Genomic DNA, 22050 nt, shown 5'->3' on the forward strand with positions numbered 1-22050 from the left:
CATCGGGAGCAGGATGGAGTAACCTGCTGCGTTTCAACTTAAAAGAAGTGTAAGACAATCCTTAGCCACCTTTAACCATGCAGCAGATCTTTCTTGCTTGGACAGGAAGGTACAAGATGGCATCTTCTTCCAAAATAATCCCATCTCTTCGGCGTTAAAAACCTGCTCCGGCATAAATCACTTCGCCTCGCTTAGTTCCATGAGCTGCGGTTGGGTAGTTTTTCGCAGCATCATGGTCTGCCATGGTTGAACTGGAGCCTTCGGCCCCAGGTGCTTCGTGAAAATGTTGGTAAATCTGCAATGATTTCTCCCGTGTCACTGGTCCACTCAAAGGGGTAAATCCGCAGTGGTTTATCACATACACAAGTCCACTCAAAGGCATTTTTTAATGTTTGGTCCTTGATCCAAACATGAAGCGCTTTTCCCATCCTTTCAATAAGAGGATCATGGGACGAGAATGAGATGTTTGCACTTTGCGAAGCGGGAACACTTGCCCAGATATTTGACTCACTTTTACCACACAGTCAATTAATTGAACTCGTAATGGCAGCCCACAGATGCCACACTTTGACCTCCTGCCAACCTATCTTACAACTTGATTTTTTTTATTTTTTTTGCACAACGTCATAACCTTTTTTTTTGCCTTTTGGCACAACTAATTTTGTCCATCGTTTTACGTTTCAGCACCATTATTAACTGTTGTGTGTCGACTAGATCTTGTAGATGTAGAATACATTATTTCTGTGTGTCATTTCCTATTCGATGAGGATTCATTATTAAACTTAGCTTAGTTCCCATTTGCTGGTCTGATTTCTACAGTTAACGGTGCGCGAGAAACAAAAGGCTCGTAATGGAAGGTAATCGTATACGTGGATGCAAACGATGACTCATCTCAGCTCAAAAACCACGATTGGCCAAAATAAAATACCGCAATAACTAAATCTGACCACAAAGGTTGCCTGCGATTTGTCGAAACCCTCAATATTAGAAGTATTGGTCGACTGATATATCGGCTGATATCTGGCATTTTGAGGATATCGACATCGGCTGATGATGGTGCCTATTATGGTCGATATGAAGAAGAAAAAAAAACTTTCCTTCTCATGATGCTTGGCAGCTGGAGCTCCACCTTGTGTCAATTTGGCATCTGCAGCCACCCTTCAGGTAAGGTGGCTACTGCGGAACGTTAATGAGAGCTTCTTGTCAGTGCTGGATATGCCCAAGAGGAAAAGGTAAGACTGTATTCATAGCTTTCCTTCTGTATCTCAATTTGTTTCTTTCCCCACGAAGAAAGGGCCATGTTTGCCATGCCCACTGTTCGTGCTACAGAACCTCTGCACACGTTGCACATACATGGGTGGCTTCACAGCCTTTCACACACCCACTCTTACACCGTGAGACTTTCTCAAAACACTTATGCACAAGGGCCATCTCGCAATCTTTCACCGTGGGCTTTTCGCACACTCACAGTCCACCTCATTATCATTTGCACATGAGATGCCACTCGGAAGCCCCGCACCCAAATCTGCCATCCGTGCCGGGTGCGCTTGTGTTGGGCACGCATGCTGTGCCCCACACCCTGGTTTCCGTGGGAAAGCTTTAATCTGTACTTGCACAGGGTGTCCCAAAAAAATACAACTTTTCATCTGCAAAGAGGATGGTCATAACATATATATATATATATATATATATATATATATATATATATATATATATATATATATATATACATACATACATACATACATACATACATACATACATACATACATACATACATACATACATACATACATACATACATACATACATATATATATATATATATATATATATATATATATATATATATATATATATATATATATATATTTTTTTTTTTTTTTAAAGATATATGGCTGGATAGAAAGCTGAAAGGTTGAAGTTTATTGTACCAATGTCAAAATTGCCACCAAAATTTAAATTTTGGTATAGAATCATCGTTTTCCTTTAGACCACATGTTCGACGTAGGCTCCACGTTGTCCGATCACTGCCTGCAAACGCGTTGTCATGTTCTCCATTACTTTGGGAAACGTTTCCTGAGGAATGTTCTGGATTTCTTGGTGGATGTTTTCCTTCAGCTGATCAAGAGTCTGAGGCCTAGGGTTTCCATAGATCCTGTCCTTGAGATACCCCCACAAGAAGAAGTCTGGAGGAGTAAGGTCAGGGGAATACGGTGGCCACTCAATGTCTTCGTAGAGGGAGATAAAGCGGCCCTCAAAATGTTGGTTGAGAAAACGCCTTGTTTCCCTGGCTGTATTGGGGCGGTGCCCCATCCTGCTGGAACCACTGGGTTCTCATCTGGATCAGGTTGTTTCTCCTAAGGGCCTGAGTACATAGCCCAGGCAGATAGAATTCTTGAATCATTTCGCAATAGTTCCTCTGGTTTACCGTGCAGGTGCGTCCCTGGTCATCTTCAAAGAATTATGGACCAATTATCCCAGACCAACCAACCGCCACCCACATGGTGACTTTGAGAACAGATCGAGGCACCAGTTCAGTTGATGCATTACCAGGATTTTCAGTTCCCCAGTACCGAAAGTTTTGCTTGTTTACCTCCCCGGACAAGTGAGCATGGTTTTTTGAGGAAGTTTGCATCTTCCTCCAACTTTCCTGAGAACCAATTTGCAAAGTCTAGTCGTTTGTGTTTCTGTTGTTCAGTAAGCACCATTTCTGTTTGAATTTTTTTATGGAAAGGCATGAATGTCTTGGCGAAGGATCCTCTGAACGGTGCTCTGATGAATGTTTGTCTTGGCAGAAAGTCGTCAAATCGATTTTTTTGGACTCTGAACGCCTGTCTCACCATTTCCACATTTTCTTCACTATGACCTGTCCTCTTCCGACCACTGTGACCTTTGTGAAGGTCACAGATGGTTCCCACATTGGCAAACTTTGCGATGGTGCACTTTATTGTCCGAAAGTTTGGTGCATGGCGCAAGTGGATACCGAAATGTCTCGAGTAAAGACGTTGCACCTGTATGACACTTTTCGTCTGGTGCCAAAGTTCAACAATTTTCGTCCGTTGTTGTACGGTCAGTCTTGGCATTTTTCTGGCGCTTGCTTGGTATAAAAATAAACTTCAGGGTCTCTGCAACAAGAAATGAAGCATTAGTGACAAAATTACTGCTTTTTTAGGATCAAACGAAGCATTTTAAAAGTTGTATTTTTTTGGGGGACACCCTATATATCTGCGGTCACCTCGGACCCAAATGCAGTCAGATATGTAACATTGCTTATTTGAATTAACACCGACTCTGTGTCCTTTTGATATAAGCATCTGAAACAGCAACATCTGGCCTTCACGCCATGTCAACCGAACTAGTCAGAGATGGGCTGTGGGATGCTAGGCGGTGTGTGGGCGCATTGAAAATCCAAAACTCCTCGAAACATACATATACACAACATACAATGGGAGCATGCGCTCCAGCATGTCACCGTCCACTTTCCACCAGTACACCAGGGGCCTCTGTCTGGCCAACCCCAGGCAGATGTCTGGCCCATCTCCTTCTCTTAGAGGACAGGACATTTCAGGCACCCACCCGAAGGGACCGCCTCAGGTTAACCCAAGGAAATGGCCGTCTGGTGGATGACACCTCAGAACCTCTTTGAAACACACTACAGTGTTTTTGCGGAGTGAAGAGTTTTGTGGTGGCCGGATTGCAAATCCTAACTTGGCGTGTAATATCTTGTGCACCCTTCAACACCATGACTGGTAATCGAATGATAGAACAGGTGAATATTTGCCGAGCGCTTGGACTAATGGAATCCACCTTACGTACTATTCATGCAAATGAATCACATTAACTGACTGTAAAATAAGAAAGTGGGTCACATTAACATTAACAACAACAAACTGGGAGCAGTGATTCACATTTATTGCTACATGTGATACAATTTAAATGCTCTCTTGGTGGTGAGGTGCTCCAATTGAAACTTCCTTTGATACCTATAGCTTTTTATGCCTCGGGTCCGTCATAAAAATTTGTATTGCTGTCAAAGCCAGTGACCAATTTCAAATAAATAGCAGGAGGATATGAGGATTGCAAAGTAAGGTAACACAGGAGGGGGGCACTTTTCGGCCAGCGGTCTAGACCGGAATTTTTTCAACTTCATCAACCGGCTGTACACAAAGTTGCAACAGGTCTCATTTGAAAAAGGGACAGCTCGTGAGCACATTTAGCCCTGTTGTACTCGATATTTCTTGTGCTGTCTGAAATGTTTACATTTGAATGATACCCCCATCCATATTTCTTTGACCGATTTTGAAATCGCAGAGTTTGACACAACTTCAATGCAAATCACCCCATTCATACATATTTGGTGTCAAAATGTACAGGATGGAGAGGATATTTATGCTCTGTGACGCATACATCAATATATTTACAGCTTAGTGCTTCTAAATCCAAAAAAGTGGCTTAATTTTCCCCAATTTCAGGACCACTGCCTCCGAAGATCAACAACACCAGCCAATATTGACAAATGTACTGTTTTCTAACTTTATTATAATGATGATAATGGGATCTACCTGCAATTAAATAATAATACAAAATTGTACAATATCCTAACTGCAATGAACCATGTTACCCCTCAATGAAACACATTCCACGATGAGAAAGTAACTACGAGGAAGAAAAAGAAAATGCATCAAGCTTGACGAGATTTGTATTTCATTTATCTCAACCCAAACATTTAGCAAACACAGTAGTATAGAAAGAACAATGCAGTTTAAATGCAATAATAGACATTATCATTCACAAGCATTGTTACCAATATTAACATTTTGATAACTAATTGTTCGGTTGGCAGATAGCTATGTGACTCTGAATGTCCTGCGTCAGTTCAGTCATCATGATCACTGTCTCTTTCATTTTGTTATTCTCGCCAAAGGAGAGGGGATTGCATTTGAGTCCGTTTGTTTGTCTGTCTGTCTGTTTGTTTGCTTGTCTGCACAGAACTTTCGTGTTTTTCTCCGCAAGCGCTTGTCCGATTGAGACAAAATTTTCACCATTGGTGCGACTACTAATGTAGAATGTTTTAATGATAATTATGACGTCATTGGTCATGTGGTGTGGCAGCCATATTGGAAAAACGGGGAAAAATTGGACCTCTGTATCTCTGAAACCGCACCAAGGAAAAAATTGAAACTTGGCACAAAGCAAGTACTCCTCATGGGGAATGAGTAATTTTTTTTACTGACATCATACCTGCCCTCGTTTTGACGTCATAATTGCATATGTAGAACGCCACATCCAATCAGTATGAAAAATTTTGAGGGTCATCTAGGGATATAATGTTCCACTGAAAAAAAAATTCATGACATCATCGGTCATGTGATTTGGCAACCATATTAAATTTTTTTTTTTTAAACCTTCAAAAATTTTCTTATCTGAAGTGGCTGAACAGATCGAGGCGAAACTTTACACGTATGATCGCCTGTCAATGAGGAAAAAAATGTTCACACATGTGATGTCATTGGTCACATGGTTTGGCAGCCATATTGGATTGACCATAAAACCTATTAAAAAAATGTTTTTCTCTAGAACGGCTGGACAAATCGAGGGGAAACTTCACACAAGTGTTCCCCAAGCCATGGTTGTACAAATGTGTTAAGGAATAATTGATAGGTCACATGGTTTGGCAGCCATATTGGATTTACCCTCATACCTATAAAAAATACACTACTCAAAAGAAGTCCTGGTGAGGGTCTGCAATCTTTGATTGCTCTTTTTCTTGTTCTTCATGAGAAAGTTCATTGCCATATTGTCGATCACTGGTGGCACACAGGCACTCCTTAGTGCAAGGGAAATTGTGATGTGAGCAGCTGCAACTATTTGTACATGGCTCACTCCTGCGACACGAACATACAAGGCCATCTCACCTCTCAGCTGCTCTGGGTCCCTCGAATAATTTTGGATGCAGTACATTTGCTTCTCTGTACCATCTACAGCCTTCTGGTGTAGGAATTTCTGCACTTGCGATGAAGGCATTCATCCACACTCAGCTTTGTTGCAGAGATTTATTCACATGTTTGAGAAAAGCTAGTTCTAAATGCGGTAACTTATGCACTGGCCCATCCTTTATTGGTGCTAGGTTTTCTCAAAGATCATTCAAGTTGGTGTGAGCCTCACCATATTTACCTTGTGGATCATACATTGGCATTGACTGGCTGTCTTGAAGCAGTAACAACCTCCTGAAGATCACCAGTTGCCAGTGTTTTGATGTGTGAATCATTGTTGCTGAGATGCAATGTCTTCATTTCTTTCCATGCTTTCATTTTTTCATAGCCAAAGAAAGTTGATACACTGTCGCAAGCAGTCAGTGCATGAAACACAGGAAGCCGTGTACACATTTCTGAAGGCAAGTTTTCACATATCTGATGTATGGGATGAGTTTGCATCCAGCTGATGTTCTTTTACATAGTTTGTGTGTGTGCTGAAGCTGTGGAAAGTAATGGACTGCTGAGCCAAGCATATCAGTGTCTGGATTTTATTGTAAAGGATCCACTTATATTCTGACTTTGAAACTGATCATCAGCTTGCTTCACATGGAGAAATATCCTGGAATCTGTCTCCTGCATTGATACAAGCTGACTGTCATGCTCCATACCTTCAGATGAAATACACGCTGTGAGCGTACCACCCAATAAGGCTGCAGCCAGAGCCGCTTCTCTTGGTTCTCTTAAAGCACTTTAGATTCAGGTGCATTTCATGTGACGTGACTACAGATGGTGTGTCAAAGTAAATGTGTTTGACGATAAAGCCATAAAGTTCGTCCATTGTGGTACTGGATGTCTAGCAATGAACTGGTAATGAGCTCCACCAACAGAAGCAAGGCGTCTTGTCATTTCCTCTATGTTCACCGAATTGTCATCATCGTGTTGATCAAAGACATCGACGATGGTGTCATCTGTTTTGATGCAATGAAGCAACTGGTTTAAGTAATGCTGTGCCAGGTTACCAAACCTGCCACCATTTCCTCCAAGTACCGTATTTTCCAGTCTATAAACCATGGCCATGTATTAACCACACCCCTGTTTTTCACCCTCAAAATAAATGAACGTGTTGATCATTTTATTTTCTGATCTACATCTAAATATGTCGGTACATTAACCTTGTATGGAACAAAGTGACGGAGGTATCAACATGTTTACTCCCATGTCCGTTAAATTTTGTCGAACAGTCTTATTTTCATTTTCAAGACGTTGAAGAGAGAGTAAAGGATACCAAGAAGCTTTTATATTTCTTTCTTATTTTTTAATATTATAAAGAGGATTTTTTTTGTTGCTAGAAAAATGAAGAAAAGGGATTCATACCGGTATCATACATATTTATTGTGGATTTGTGGCCCTGAAAATGGCCGTTTGGGTTTAATAAAGCTTTTCAGCTGAACCCAAGGAAATCCTCATCAATGCTTTCCTCTTCGAAGACGGCAAGCCACAGCTTGTCTGAATCAGGGTAGAGCAAGTCCCCGTCGCTATCACTGTCATTTGCAGCCTCCTCCTTCCAAATAATGTCATCTGTGCCGTCCATGTTGCTGGAGATACAGCATTTCAGAAATACTCGCTTGATGATGTCCGATGGCATCTCCTCCCACATTTTGATGATCCAGCCGCAGATCATCGGAAGGTTGACCTTTCTCATCCTCCTGATGAACGCGGCAGTCTCTCAGTCACCATAATGCTCAGCCAACGTAGTTCCGGGAGTAATGGTGAAAGTTCAGCAAAGATGCATGTGGCCAATGCATCTTGAAATCTGGGTCGAAAATCCAGGCAGGAAACGCGTCATGAAATGTTGATTTTCAACTGATGAAAATACCAAGTCTGGGAAATAGGAAAGTTAGTCTGTGGTGGTTCCACCAAGATGCAACTAATGTTCCTCCAAACATGGGTCGAATACAAAGGCCTGCGAAGAAAGTTCGTCTGGTCGATGGGAGTAATCCGCGGGAAGAAAGTTAGGAACGAGGGAAAATGAAGAGAACCAGGAAGAAAGAAGAGAACCAAAGGAAGCCGAAAGGACTGAGCAGCACTGGTACATCTTAAAGCTTCACTGTCCTGTGGCTCCTCGCTCTCGTGAGATTCTATTCTTCTTCTTCCTTTTTAAATACATTTCCTGCCCTCATATGGAAAAGTACTCGGGGTTGATTGGTTGTTCCTCGTTTTAAACTACATCTCGCTATCCAGCATTTGCTGGCATAGCGTCAGCATTTAAGGTACAAGCTTGGTGGATTAATTCTGCCTGCACCAGATGTTGATATACAAAATGATGCATGTAAAAAGATCGTCTCCACGACAAGTCCCTTGTCTATCTACCCCTTCTGCTGTGCACGAACAATGACGCTGGCTGGAAACTTGTCTTTGGGCAGTGTCTTCCTCTTGAACACGACATCTTCTTCTTCTTCTTCCTCTTCTTCTTCTTCTTCTTCTTCTTCTTCTTCTTCTTCTTAACCTTCTTCTTAACCTTCTTCTTAACCTTCTTCTTAACCTTCTTCTTAACCTTCTTCTTAACCTTCTTCTTAACCTTCTTCTTAACCTTCTTCTTAACCTTCTTCTTAACCTTCTTCTTTACTTTCTTCTTAACCTTCTTCTTAACCTTCTTCTTAACCTTCTTCTTCTTCTTGTTCTTAATGTTCTTCTTCTTCTTCTTAACCTTCTTCTTCTTCTTCACCTTCTTCTTCTTCTTCTTAACCTTCTTCTTCTTCTTCTTCTTAACCTTCTTCTTCTTCTTCTTCTTCTTAACCTTCTTCTTCTTCTTCTTCTTCTTAACCTTCTTCTTCTTCTTCACCTTCTTCTTCTTCTTCACCTTCTTCTTCTTGTTCACCTTCTTCTTGTTCACCTTCTTCTTGTTCACCTTCTTCTCCTTCTTTTTCTTCACCTTCTTTTTCTTCACCTTCTTTTTCTTCACCTTCTTTTTCTTCACCTTCTTTTTCTTCACCTTCTTTTTCTTCTTCTTCTTCTTCATCTTCTTCTTCACACACCTAAACTCCGGGTGTCTCCGGTTTTTTTATTTATTCAATCTCCGCACACGGTTAATAAAATGCTGTACAAACTCTTAACCTGAATTGATTTTCAAAATTTAAATGGCAGAATTCAGCTTAACAGCAGTTCCGACTGCTACAAAAGTGTTCGTTTGGAATATAATTAAAATTCAGCATTGATAGTTTTTAAAACGGTTTTTTATACCCATGTATTAACCGCACCCCCAACTTTTACCTTTTTTGCCAATAAAAAAGTGCGGTCTATACACCGGAAAATACGGTATATGTAGTTCTGCCATGGCATCCCTGATATACACATTGCATTGCCACTTATTGCAGACAGCGTATTCATTTTCTTCTTCGACCCAGCTCTCGAGAATATGCCCAAGTTTACCTTTGGAGTTTTTTTTATTGTAGCTCCATCTTCATGGAAGATAGATGTCAGAACAGACATAATGGGATAATTCAACACGTGATTCATGCTTAGCTCAGGGCAGAGTTGAGTCGACAACAAAGCATGGCAGAAAACCATCTCTGAGTTGCTCATGACCATTGCTTTCTGACCCAAGATTAGAATTTTTTTTTTTGTGGCAATTGAGAACATTTGGATTTTGGGATCAGCTGGTACCTGCTTCTCTGCCCTCTAGTAGTCTAGTGCAAAGCAATTCTTTCATGTACTCTTCCATCTTTTTTTCCTTTGTCATGGATGGATGACAGGGACTTCTGAATGTCCTTAGATGTGATGACTCCACTTGATATGTTAACAAGCTGTTTGGATGATCAATGGTCCTGAACCGATGTGTCATACTGTTATACATGCTGTTCACGTTTCAGACTTGCTGGACACGTTTGTTCATGTTCAATATTTCCTTTCTGGACGGTCTCACTCCTGGACTATATGGCAGTTGCATATTCACCCAAGCTTTGACGGGTGATTTTCCGAGTAGTAGGATAAGTTCTTCTTCCTAGTATACCTCTGATAGCAACTGTGGTGGTAAAATGCAGAAATGTCAGTTCCCTCTTGATGTGACTCCAAACATTGGCCAATTTTGTCCCATCATATTGGTGAAGATACTTCAAAGCTTCCAATCCAGTGCTCCCAGCTTTGCTGACTGTTTCGTTTGAGGATTTTTGGCATATGATGCATTTGTCCAATTCTGCTGACAACCTTCGTTTCTTGTTTGGCAACTGTAACTTTAATGGACCAGAACCCTGCTGGTCTGGACACATTTCAGCCATATTGGGGTTCTGAAATAAAGTGAAAATGATAATTGGTGAGCGTTATAATAGTGATTCATGAAGCGTTTATATATATATCCAAAGCGTTTATGTATATACAGTCATGCGCCACTTAACGACGGGGTTACGTTCTGAGAAATGCGTCGTTAAGCGACGTCGTCGTTGTGCGAAAATCTTATTATTTTTTTTTCGTTTTCGAAAACTTACACAAACTTAGACACCTAGGCTACATGGTATAGCCTACTACACCCCTAGGCTATATGGTATAGCCTATTGCTACTTGGCTACAAGCCTGTACAGCATGTTACTGTACTGAATACTGCAGGCAATTGTAACACAATGGTAATTATTTGTGTGTCTAAACATAGAAAAGGTATAAAAGATTTTTTTTTTAATGGTACACCTGTATAGGGTAGATGATATGTAGATTTTATAAACACTGTACACTTCGGCTACACTAAATTAATTTGAAAAAAGAATTTCTTTCTTCAATAATAAATTAACCTTAGCTGACTGTAACTTTTTTACTTTATGAACTTAAAAATTTTTTTAAACTTTTTGATGAATGTTTAGGGGCCATGATGAACAAAACAACACGAGATTAAATCAAGCACATGGAAAAATGATGCAATCAAGAGACGCGGTCAACACGAGATGTTTCGTTGAAGAATGCTGCGTGACACGGCATGCTGTTTTACAGTAAACTTTTTTTTTATAAGTAGAAAGAGTACACTCTAAAATAACGATAAAAAGTACAGTATAGTAAATACATAAGCCAGTAACATTGTTGTTTATTATAATTATTAAGTATTATGTACTGTACATAATTGTATGTGCTATTTTTATACGACTGGCAGCGAGCGCTACGTCGGCTACATCACCCGGCGATAGGAATTTTTGAGCTCCATTATAATGGAGCTGGCAGATGCGATCACCGTCGTATATGCGATCCGTCGTTGCCCGAAACGTCGTTATGCGGCACATGACTGCGTGTGTATGTATGTATATATATGTATGTATGTATATATATATATATATATATATATATATATATATATATATATATATATATATATATATTTGGGGTACATCAATCAAGGTGTGTCCGTATAAATGGCAATGGTTGAAAAGTGTTCAATTTATGTATCCGATTTCTGAAGTTGAAGGTGACATTTGTTTCATTGTGCACAATCCACAACCCTGGAAGTGAAGAAAATGATTCAGAGAAAGAAGATAAATGAGTTTCAACTAATTCCCTAACTATAAGCTTCCAGTTGATTTTTGTAAATTTCTGAACTAACATTGAGGATAGATTTTTGTGCTTGCACCTGTTGCAAGATATGACAATAAGTGTATCGTTAGTTGTTATTATTTCTTCCTTGTTCTTTTAAAGGGTGATTAGTGAATATGGTAATGTTCTAAATGTCTGTATCGGCTGCATGAGAATTTGCTGTTGTCGACTATTTTTGGAGACGGTGGTCCTGAAATTGGACCAAATTAACTCTGTGTTGACTTCACAAGCACTGAGCTGTATGTAAATTGATGCAACTGTCACATTGCATTATTCTCCTCTCCGTTCTGAACATTTTGATACCAAATATATATGAATGGGTTGCTTTTCATTGAAGTTAGGTCAAATTATGATTTTTGGAAATGGTCAAATAATTTGGACAGGGGTATCATTCAAATGGAAATATTTCATAGACACAATAAATATTGAGTGCAACAGGGCTGAATGTGTTCCTGAGATGTCCCTTTTTCAAATGAGACCTGCTGTATCTTTGTGTACAGCCGGTTGATTAAACTCCGAAAATAAGGCTTTTTTCTGAGATATCACTGGCTTAATCGAATCTATAAATGTACTTATCCTCTATGTACTGCTTATAATTATCCCACTACCTTAATATCAAATTCCTTTGTAATATGCTTCCATAATTACCCCTTTTTAAACTCTTGGCAGGGAATCAGGATGGATCAAGATGGATGCATCATTTTGAGCTCAGATGAAATGGATGAGTGTGACTTTGTTTTAATCTGTTGATGGATTGATCAGGTCAATGGCTTGAAGTGTGACGAAGGTTGAAGGAGTTATGATACTTGTGGTAAAAAAAAGTCTGTGAAAGTTACTGCCTTCAAAGGGTTGATGAGAGACATTTATATTTTGAGTAAGTTGAAACTAACTTTATTAAATAAAGATGAGTTCCCTTACAAGGAACCTCAACACATGAGGAGGCTATTAGGCCCATCAAAGCCTGCGCTACTATTTGCCGATCTATGCTTTTGTCCATGCTTTTATCCTTTTTAAATGTTGAACATGAAGCAAGGAATCATGATGTGCAATTTTAAAAGTCTTTGTTGTGACTCGGCTGGGATTTGAACCGCTGAACTTCCAGACTCAGAGTGGACGGTCTAACCATTACATCACTGAGTCTGGTATTAATTTACACTATTACTTGTGCTCACAGAGAAAAGATCACATCACTGGCTGTACAAACAGACAGGTGTATTTTTCTGAAAGCAAAACATACAAAGGTGAGGGTAACTAAGAAGGTGAAAGTTTGCTCCTTTATTTATTTTTTGTTTAATTTTTTGATGCTTTTAAGCACAAACCTCTTGTAAAGAGTCGTGTAAGGTCTGAAAAAATAAACAATGAAAATATACATAGCGTTGAAAGCAGCTATATGCTGGGAGGATGCTTCATGATAGGTAATTGAAAATGAAGTAGATATGAGGACCCAAGGTCCATGTACGGTGCCATCGGAAAGTATTCATATCCCTCGACTTTTGTCACATTTTGTTTCAGCCTGAATTTAAAATGGATTACATTAACAAAAAAATGCTATCACCAATTTACACAAAATATCCCATAACGACAAAGTGAAAACATGTTTTTTGGAATTTTTGTAACTTTATTAAAAATGAAAAGCTCAAATGTTTTGCGTCAATACTCTGTAGAAGAGCATTTGGCAGCAATTACGGCTTTGAGTCTTCTTGGGTATGTTTGTATCAGCTTTGCACATCTGGATTTGGGGATTCTCTCCCATTCTTCCTTCCAGATTTGATCAAGCTCTGTCAAGTTGGATGGGGAGTGTTGGTGAACAGCAATCTCCAAGTCTTTCCACAGATTCTCAATGGGATTCAAGTCTCGGCTTTGGTTGGGCCACTCAAGGACTTTCAGGTTCTTGTTCTGAAGCCATTCCAGTGTTGCTTTGGATGTATGCTTGTGGTCATTGTCCTGTTGGAATGGAAATCTTTGCTGCAGTCTTAGGTCTTTTGCTGCAGGTTCTCCTGAAGGAATTTGCGTGTATTTGGCTCCATTCATTGTTCCCTCTATCCTTACAAGTCTACCAGTCTCTGGCACTGAAAAGCATCACCATGGCATGATGGTACCACCACCATGCTTCACATTAGGAATGGTGTTAGATGGGTGATGAACTGTGTTTGGTTTCAACAACATATAGCACATTGCATTCAGGCCAAAGAGTTCAATTTTCGTTTCATTTTTGTCTTTTGCCTCATGCTCCGAGTCTTTTGCATGCCTTTTTGCAAACTCCAAGTGTGTTATCATGTGTCTTTTTTTTTCTCAGGAGTGGCTTCCTTCTGGCCACTCTCCCATAAAGCCAAGATTTGTGAAGTGTTGCAGAGACTGTTGCCCTTCCGGCAGGTTCTCCCATCTCAGCCACGGAACTCTGTAGTTCTGTCAGAGTGGTCATTGGTTCTTGGTCACTGACCAAGGTCCTTCTTGCCAAGTTGCTCAGTTTGGTCGGATGGCCAGCTCTCGGAAGAGTCTGGGCAGTTCCATATTCTTTCCATTTCCTAATGATGGAGCTCACTGTACTCTTGGGAACTTTAAATACTCTGGAAAAAAATTTATACCCTTCCCCAGATCTACGCCTGCTCACAATTCTATCTCGGATTTCTACGGACAGTTCCTCGGACTTCATGGTAGAATTTCTGCTCTGACATGCACTGTCAACTGCGGGACCTTATACAACAAGGTGTGTTTCTTTCTAAATTATGTCCAATCAATTGAATTTGCCACAGGTGGACTCCAATCAAAAACTCCACAACCCATCCAGAAGCCAAATGCTACGAGACATTGCGTTAACCGCCAAATGCCGGATAGCACTGTGCAATGTTTTGGCAGATGGATCAGCTCTCCGGCTGGTCTGAGTTGACTGGAAGATGTGATGTCAACGATCAATCTGAATGTTTCCATCACACTCTCAACTCGGTGATCAATTCATTTTTCCCAGTTTTGAAAATTTAACTTCATTTACGTGACAAGCCATGGATTATTGCAAAATTAAAATCCCTCATACATTCTCGGCAAATTGCATTCCATAGAGGAGATGCTACTAACTGGAAGCAACTTGGAAACAAGGTGAAATCGTACATAGATAAAGCAAAAGTAGACTACTGTTCCTCCCACATCCAGCATCTGAAATGTGGGACTCCGTCTGCTTGGTACCATGTAATCAGTGTCCCAACAGGAGGTACACTGGATCAGGTGCCAATTCAGGTTCCTTAATTATCACACAGTGACAACGTGATCAACAACTACTTTATGGTGGTGACCGCTGATTTAGCACCCCTTGAATTGACAGAACTCCTTTCGTTCCTGCCTTCTCCGAAACCGTGCCCCACAGTTTATCTTTGGGAAGTTCATAAAGCCATGTCCAAGGTATGGAAATCAACATCAGGAAAACTAAGTGATATTTCTGTGAGGCTCTTCCGCACTTTCTACATTGAGTGATCAACACCCCTTGCTCACATCAACACTTCCTTTCGGCAAGGAAAGGTCTCTGATGAGTGGAAATGGACCATCGTAATACCATTACCAAAAATCAACCCTTCTACCATTGACAAGCAAAGAACCATATCATTAACAAGTCACTTTGTCAAATTCATTGAAGAATTAATCGCAAAATTAACATTACAAGATATGACACCAAAATTGGACCCAAATCAATTTGGAATCTGGAAATCATTATCAACAAATCATTATCTAATCAATATGTTAATACTTTGTACTTGAATGTAGAAAAGCCCAGATCATCCTCGACAGTCCTTCTTACAGATTTCACAAAAGCATTTGATGTTGTCGATCACACAATTGCGATTTCAAAGTTGATCGATCTTAAAGTATGGCCAGCAATTATCCCTTGGATGTGTTATTTCTTATCATCCCGCCAACAATGTGTCCAATACCATTCAACCTATTTGGATTAGTCAATGCTGAATGCCAGAGTCCCCCAAGGTACTTGATTCCATCTATTGGGACCATACTCTGTGCAGAGCGTTGGTGCTGCCTAAGCAGTCTCTTTGGCTATGGGGCACAATCCTGGACGGGTCGCCACTCCGACACAGGATACCAGCATGCTGGCACTCATTTTGCCAACTTCGGAAGGATGACAGGCAGAGTCGACCCCACCTGGTATTGATTCAACAGAGAGTGGGATTTGAACTCATGATACGAGGATCCCAAGCCCACTACCTTAACCATTATACTAACACCAGGCATACGGTACCTGATTGGGTCCCATTATTTTTTGGCAATGATAAACAATGCAGATCCGTCCAATGGAAATACATAGATTTATCAATGGTCGAGTGTCGAGACTCAAACCAGTCTTCAAACATGCAACTGGCTATCAATAACCTTGCCAAGTGGTCTGACATAAATAAGATGAAAGTGACCCTGTCAAAATGGAAGTCTCATTTATCCGTAACCCCAGAAATGCCCAGCAGTTTTCGTTGGAAATGAAGAGTTAGCAAATGTGAACCTTACCAAAATTATTGGCGTCTGTCCAAAATGACCTCAAATGGGTAGATAGATATCAAGTGGGTAGATAGCATGTGGATAGTATCGAAAAGCATGCAAATAGAAAACTACACGTTACACCCATTCAAATGGCACGGCCTTCCACATCAGGATTTGATAACCATATTCACGGGCGACATTAGACCAATTACCGAATACACAGCACCCGTGTGGAATGGAGCTCTCGCAAAGAATGCGATGCATTGAAAGAGTTCAAAAACGAGCTCAGCCGAATTGTACTCGGACCAGAATAATGATGTTCTCCCTCAATTGTCATTTCAGTCACTGGAAGATCATAGAAAGTCTTTGTCTACATTGTTCATTACAAAAACCCTGAAATGTACTTCCCAATTTGGAGACTTTCTACTAACAAGGAATAATACTAGAACTCTTAGACATAATATGAACATTCCATAATTTCATTATGAAACCAATCGCATGAAAAATAGTCACACCAGTACCAATGTTGACTTTGATTTGTGTATAATTTCCACCCCTTTGTTCACCCCTTTTTCTTTTCTTCTTTTTTGTTTAGTTTCCCGCTTCTCGCCAAACTTACTTTCTCGTCTTCCTTTTTCTTCCTCCGCCTTACCTTTCTATTATTATTCTATTTCGAGCCTTTCCCCCCTCCCTTTTCACGTCCCTATTATGATATACAAGGAGAGTATAGCACCGACTTCTTACTTTCATGTTATACATTGTTTTAAAGTCAATTAATGCCCCTATGTGAGTGCAATACTTTATACTAGCAAATACCACCCGTAGCTTCACTAACGGGGATAGTAAGGGGTGGGAAGGAGAAAGAGTAAGGTGGGGTGGGGGAAGCGAAGGGAAGGCAGATGTGGGGGAGCATTAATTACAATTCATAGTCTCATCAAAATGCTTCTGCATGGAATAACAGTAAAGATGGAAACAAAATAATGTCTGAAATCCATTTTCTACACAATCCACGCACGCACGCACGCGCACTGTATTTGTGCTTGGCCGATATCGCTAATTTTTCAGGAATCCGCACATTGGAGTCGGTGTGATTTCTGACTGCAGTACGTACTATATACAACCCAAAAACCTTGAGTAGCATTCACCTTTGTTTTGGGGGAATTTCAATAAACAAATTATAAAAACAACGTTGCATTATCGGCATTTCAGGGAGATGTGCATAAACATTAATCTTTATAAACAGCTGCCAATCATCATCTGACTGGTGGAAAAAAATTTGGCTCCAATTTAGAAAACATGTTAATACGGCAAACGGCTTGGAAATCGGGTGGTATCAAATATATTTTGCTTTGAAACTCACAAAGAGAAACCATATAACCTTTGTATATCATGTACCTCTACCTTGTAGTAACTGCCGATTGTACATCCTGATCGGGATAAGAACTGTACCAGTATTGACTGAAGGGTGCTCAGCAAGTGGCTTAAGCACTCAAGAAAGCACTCCAATTAAATGGTTGATAAGGAACGGCTGTCCAGGCTGTGGCTGCATACCGCAGAGGATCCCTTTAACTTTAAAGCCAGTGTTTACCACCATGCCTGCAGCAGTTAAAGAAATTAAATGAGTTCCTTCAAATAATGACTTTATCCACAAAAGAGTTGCTGTTTAATGTAGAACAACCCTGGAGACATTGCAAAGTTTAATCGCCTGTGAAATGAACATTGCAGATAATCTGCCGCATTGCCTGCTTGTTTGTGCACGCGTCATATGGTGCATCAGTTTGCGGTCCACGCTAACGTATAACTTCATTTTGAAATGTCCGTTTTTCATCAGATTTGCTTTGTTTCCTTGTAGAGGCCCTCATGAAGCCTCCGAAAATATAGACACAGATCTGGCAGACACTATGGATAAGCAGTCCCTCTGGGGGACAGGGCACGAGGTCTCGCAGTCAATGCATAAAATCATGTAGCTCAATGAAGCTGGTTAATTTTGTTACGTTCATAAATGTTTTGTTCACTCAATATAATTCTCCAAAGATATGTTTAATACTTTGGAAATTTCACATTTTCTTGTGGATATATGGAGAAGGAGGAGGGACGATAGCCTTGCTTGCTTAAAGTAAATAGGTGTATAGGCTTAGTTATATGACGCGTTTTATTTAAATTATCAGATTTCACTCTAGATTTCGACTCTTATTTACTCCGGACGATATTTGATCCTCAAAGCCGAAATCATACTTTGATGAAATACTTTAATTAGTCCGTTAGAGTAGATCGGGGGAAATTGCGTCATTTAATGCAGGAAATTGCTCCAAGCTCATAATTTGAAAACTAAATCACTTACAAAAGTGATTCGTAGCGATGATGAACAGACATTCGATAATATGAGTGAGGAAAGTGAAAAAATACATTATCGTGAAGAAATCGTTGCGCCCTGTTCCAAGTCAAGGCATGTTTGAGCAGGCCAAAAAACATGGCGGCTTCAGACCCCAGCGAGGTAATTCAGGAAATGCCTTAAGACCCCAGAGAGCGAGGTTGCCGAGGATGGCGCCTGATAAAGGATATAATTAAATAAGGCCGTTAATTATCTTCAAAAGGGGTGTTTTAATTAACCCAAACATCCAATTTTTAGTCTTGCACTTCCTTGTTGTTTTCTTAGTATGCATGCAAAGTTTCAGGCTGCGAGGTTTTGGATTTATGGAGGAGACTCACTGACACACACCCTTATCTGTATAGATGCTGATACTGTCAAATCTGTATATTTGGAGGCACCATTGTTGTTAATACCTGTTCTTGTTTTTTAATAGTCTCATATTTGACTCATCTTATTTCCATTGTTTGTATTTATGATGGTCCTCATAATATTAATGTTTGATTTGATTTGATTCTACCTGTTTGTTGGTGTCAATGTGAAGTAAAATGAATGTGTGTGTGTGTGTGTCTGTGTGTGTGTGTGTGTGTGTGTGTGTGTGTGTGTGTGTGTGTGTGTGTGTGTGTGTGTGTGTGTGTGTGTGTGTGTGTGTGTGTGTGTGTGTGTGTCTGTGTTTTGAATTACTATAGATTCTTTTTATAATTTAATATGACTATTTATATTGATAATAAAAAGCAATTTAGCAACTTTTTAACTTGAGCACACATTTCAGATTTTTGTATTGCTTTTACACTCTGCAGGTTTATTCTGTGTAAACGATGTAAACTCAGCTTATTTCTGCAATACCTTGGCAGAAATAAAACCCTTTTTTCATTTGAAATGCATTGTTATAATGTCGTGTACAGTAAATAACTACCACATGCTCTTCTGCATCAAAACGCCTTCAAACCAATACTAACCTCATTAAGAGCTAATTTTTTTTCTTTTGCTTTACCCCTTCCCCTTTATAGAACAAACTACTGTTGCTTCATCAGTCCGTGAAGGTGAAGTGCTTCCTTTAATGTTTTGATTTTCTTTAAGTAACCTGGTTTGTTTACAATCCAAGTTCATGATCATTTCCAAAAAATGCAATTTGAGATAATGATGGACATGAGCTAGCTCTGATTCTCGAGTTTATCACTTGATTGTGTTTTTCTGCTCATTTGATACTACATTTGAGGCCATTTGTTAATTTGATATTTATTTTTAAAATTTCCTTCATTTCTGATATTGGTAGCTGAATATGATACTAGAATGGCACTTGGTGGAGCACATACCTCCGCCAGGCTGAACAGTTTACGTGTTGTACCAAAATCTAATCGGCTTGTTCTTGTCACTCACCCAACTCTTTCACCTAGTTTTGCCATAATCCGTCCATAACTTTTTGAGATATCGTGCTCTATATCGTTTTGTTCCCATCTCTCAATGGTGAGGAATCACTTTATAAAAGACATTAAAAATACTCCTGTCTGGATCCGGATCCGAATCTTCACCAAAATATAAACAATTCGTCCTTGTCAAACACTCAACTTGTCCACCAAGTTTCAATAAAATTCGTCCATAATTTTGGAGATATCCTGCTCACAGACAGACAGACGGTGAAAACATAACCTCTGTCCACCTTTGGTGGCAGAGGTAACTCGACAAGTACACCAACGTGCCTTCTTGGACTGTTCGCTATACTAACTTGTTGGTCTGCTGAGTTTACACAGTCAGATCCCTCTTATGAAAATTGTCGATAAACACATGACTCTCCATTTCTTATTTCAGAGCAGCTTGGTAAGAACAGAATTTCTTCACTGATTAGTTATGCTTCAAATATAAGTTGTGCAATCGGTGTTTGTTATTGTCATTACTTTAGTATGTAATAAACATTTCCTTATTCGTTGTTTGTATTGCTTCTAGATTTTTCCAAAATGAACCTCAAATGTGGCGAGCAGGAGCAGGGTGAAAAGGAGCTCGGAATCCAAGGTGTGTTTTGTAGATAAATGTTGTCACGTTTTTGTTTTTTTTTTTTCCTGTTGACGTTTGCCATTATGAGCCTCATTGGTGTCATGATGAACTTCAGAGATGGCTCTGGGTCATTGTGGTTAAGGACCATTGTTTACTTTTACTTTCCATGATGCTGACGTTCCATATTTCCCATGTTTACTTTGCATGCCATTCTGGCATTAAATTGCACTTATTTATGGAACTCATTGGAAGAGAAGCATATTGACGTGAGTAAAAATGAGTGTACTAGCAAGAAATATGGCTGCACTTGCTTGCACTTGTAATATTAATTGCTCAAGTAAACCAAACTTGGCAGTGCAATGGGGAAAAAAAAAAGTTGTTTTAAAAAAATTATTATCAGAAGACCTTGCATGTTGTAGAAAATATTTTTTCCTGATTTTGGGCAAACGAAGTGATTAAACCCTACACTTGTCCTTAAGATTGGATTTAGAATTTGACTTTATTACTACCTGTCTTGTGGAATCTCGGATGAGATGTTTAACATCCACATTGCAGACATGATTGCTGGCTTAACGCCTCCTGCCCTGCCCCCACCTGAAGGAACAGCGTATTTTTTGATGTATAACCTCCTTATGGCACTACGTTCAGTGTCATTTTAATCTGATGGAAATCCGGCAGCAGTCGAATCCAGGACTTGAATACTCAGAGGTGAACAGACGTTCAGCTGCTCTGAATAAATTATCTAAGTTAGCACAGAGTCATACCAACACATGGCGGTGGTGAGGAATAGATTAATGATCTACGGTTATCTAAGGCAGATGCTGGACATGTAGGTAAATTTACAACATGATGTAGACTACCTTATCAGATAATCTTGTGTTATAGGCACCATGTTGAGTATAGTAGGGGACCCAGAGCCCTAAACATTTGAAGGAGGTCACAGCTTGCTATACTTTGTTTCTATATATTTTTAGGTAGGTATGTCCATTCCTCATAAGGTTTCAGAGGTCTGCTCATCAGACACTCTTGTGAACAATTTCTGTGGGTGGAAGTTTGAAGATACGAGATCACCTAAATGAGCCAAATAATTAGGGGTAGGGGAAACTAAATTGAGTTTTTTATGAAGTAATTGAGATGAAAGTCATGCATATTAGGTATCATTGAGAAGGGGTTAGCCCACACTACAATTTAGCATTAATAAAATTTTGATGGCGTCATCGATTATGTCACTAGGGGTCAAAAGGTCATAGATTTTGGATGCAAGTTAAAATATGGGTATTAGTCATATTAAATATGGTGCTGTGACCAAACTAAGAGAGTCTGGGTACCACAAATGCTACTAATATAAGCCAACATATACCCAAAGTTTTTTTTTATATTATGAAAAATTGCATAAGTATTGTAGTTTTCATATTAACCCCTCGAGTCCGATATGCAAAATAAGCAAAAAAGTCAAATTTCAGCTTTTTCTGAAAAATACAATTATGTTTTATTTTGAAGCTTGTGAAGCATTTGCATAGTCACAAATGGATATCAAAATGAATGTTTGTTCACCAGAAGTGTATATTAACCCATTCCTTCATTAACCCTTTACCAGTTTCAGACATTTCAATAAAGCATACTCTCTTTCCTGAACTGGAGCTGAGTGATGCTGGAACTAAATACATTGAAAGG

At 39.6% G+C, this 22050-nt stretch overlaps 1 protein-coding gene and 1 long non-coding RNA gene across 7 annotated transcripts in view; one reads left to right on the top strand and one right to left on the bottom strand.

Moving 5' to 3' along the window:
* The window catches only part of LOC147020098 (uncharacterized), a 232136-nt gene that overhangs the window by 48455 nt on the left and 161631 nt on the right, over positions 1-22050 (bottom strand). The gene's annotated exons all lie outside the window — the stretch shown is intronic.
* LOC147020099 (uncharacterized) overlaps positions 1-22050 on the top strand; it is a 59333-nt gene that overhangs the window by 18242 nt on the left and 19041 nt on the right. For all 3 annotated transcript variants that reach the window (XM_085896659.1, XM_085896660.1, XM_085896661.1), the window contains exons 5-6: positions 19395-19427; positions 20329-20394. In XM_085896659.1, coding sequence (XP_085752785.1) covers positions 19395-19427; positions 20329-20394 — 99 coding nt within the window. The remainder of the gene's footprint in view (positions 1-19394; positions 19428-20328; positions 20395-22050) is intronic.

This window comes from Eptatretus burgeri, chromosome 9 (assembly GCF_056783735.1).
Source record: "Eptatretus burgeri isolate ZD-2024b chromosome 9, Ebu_testis_v1, whole genome shotgun sequence".
NCBI lineage: Eukaryota > Metazoa > Chordata > Myxini > Myxiniformes > Myxinidae > Eptatretus > Eptatretus burgeri.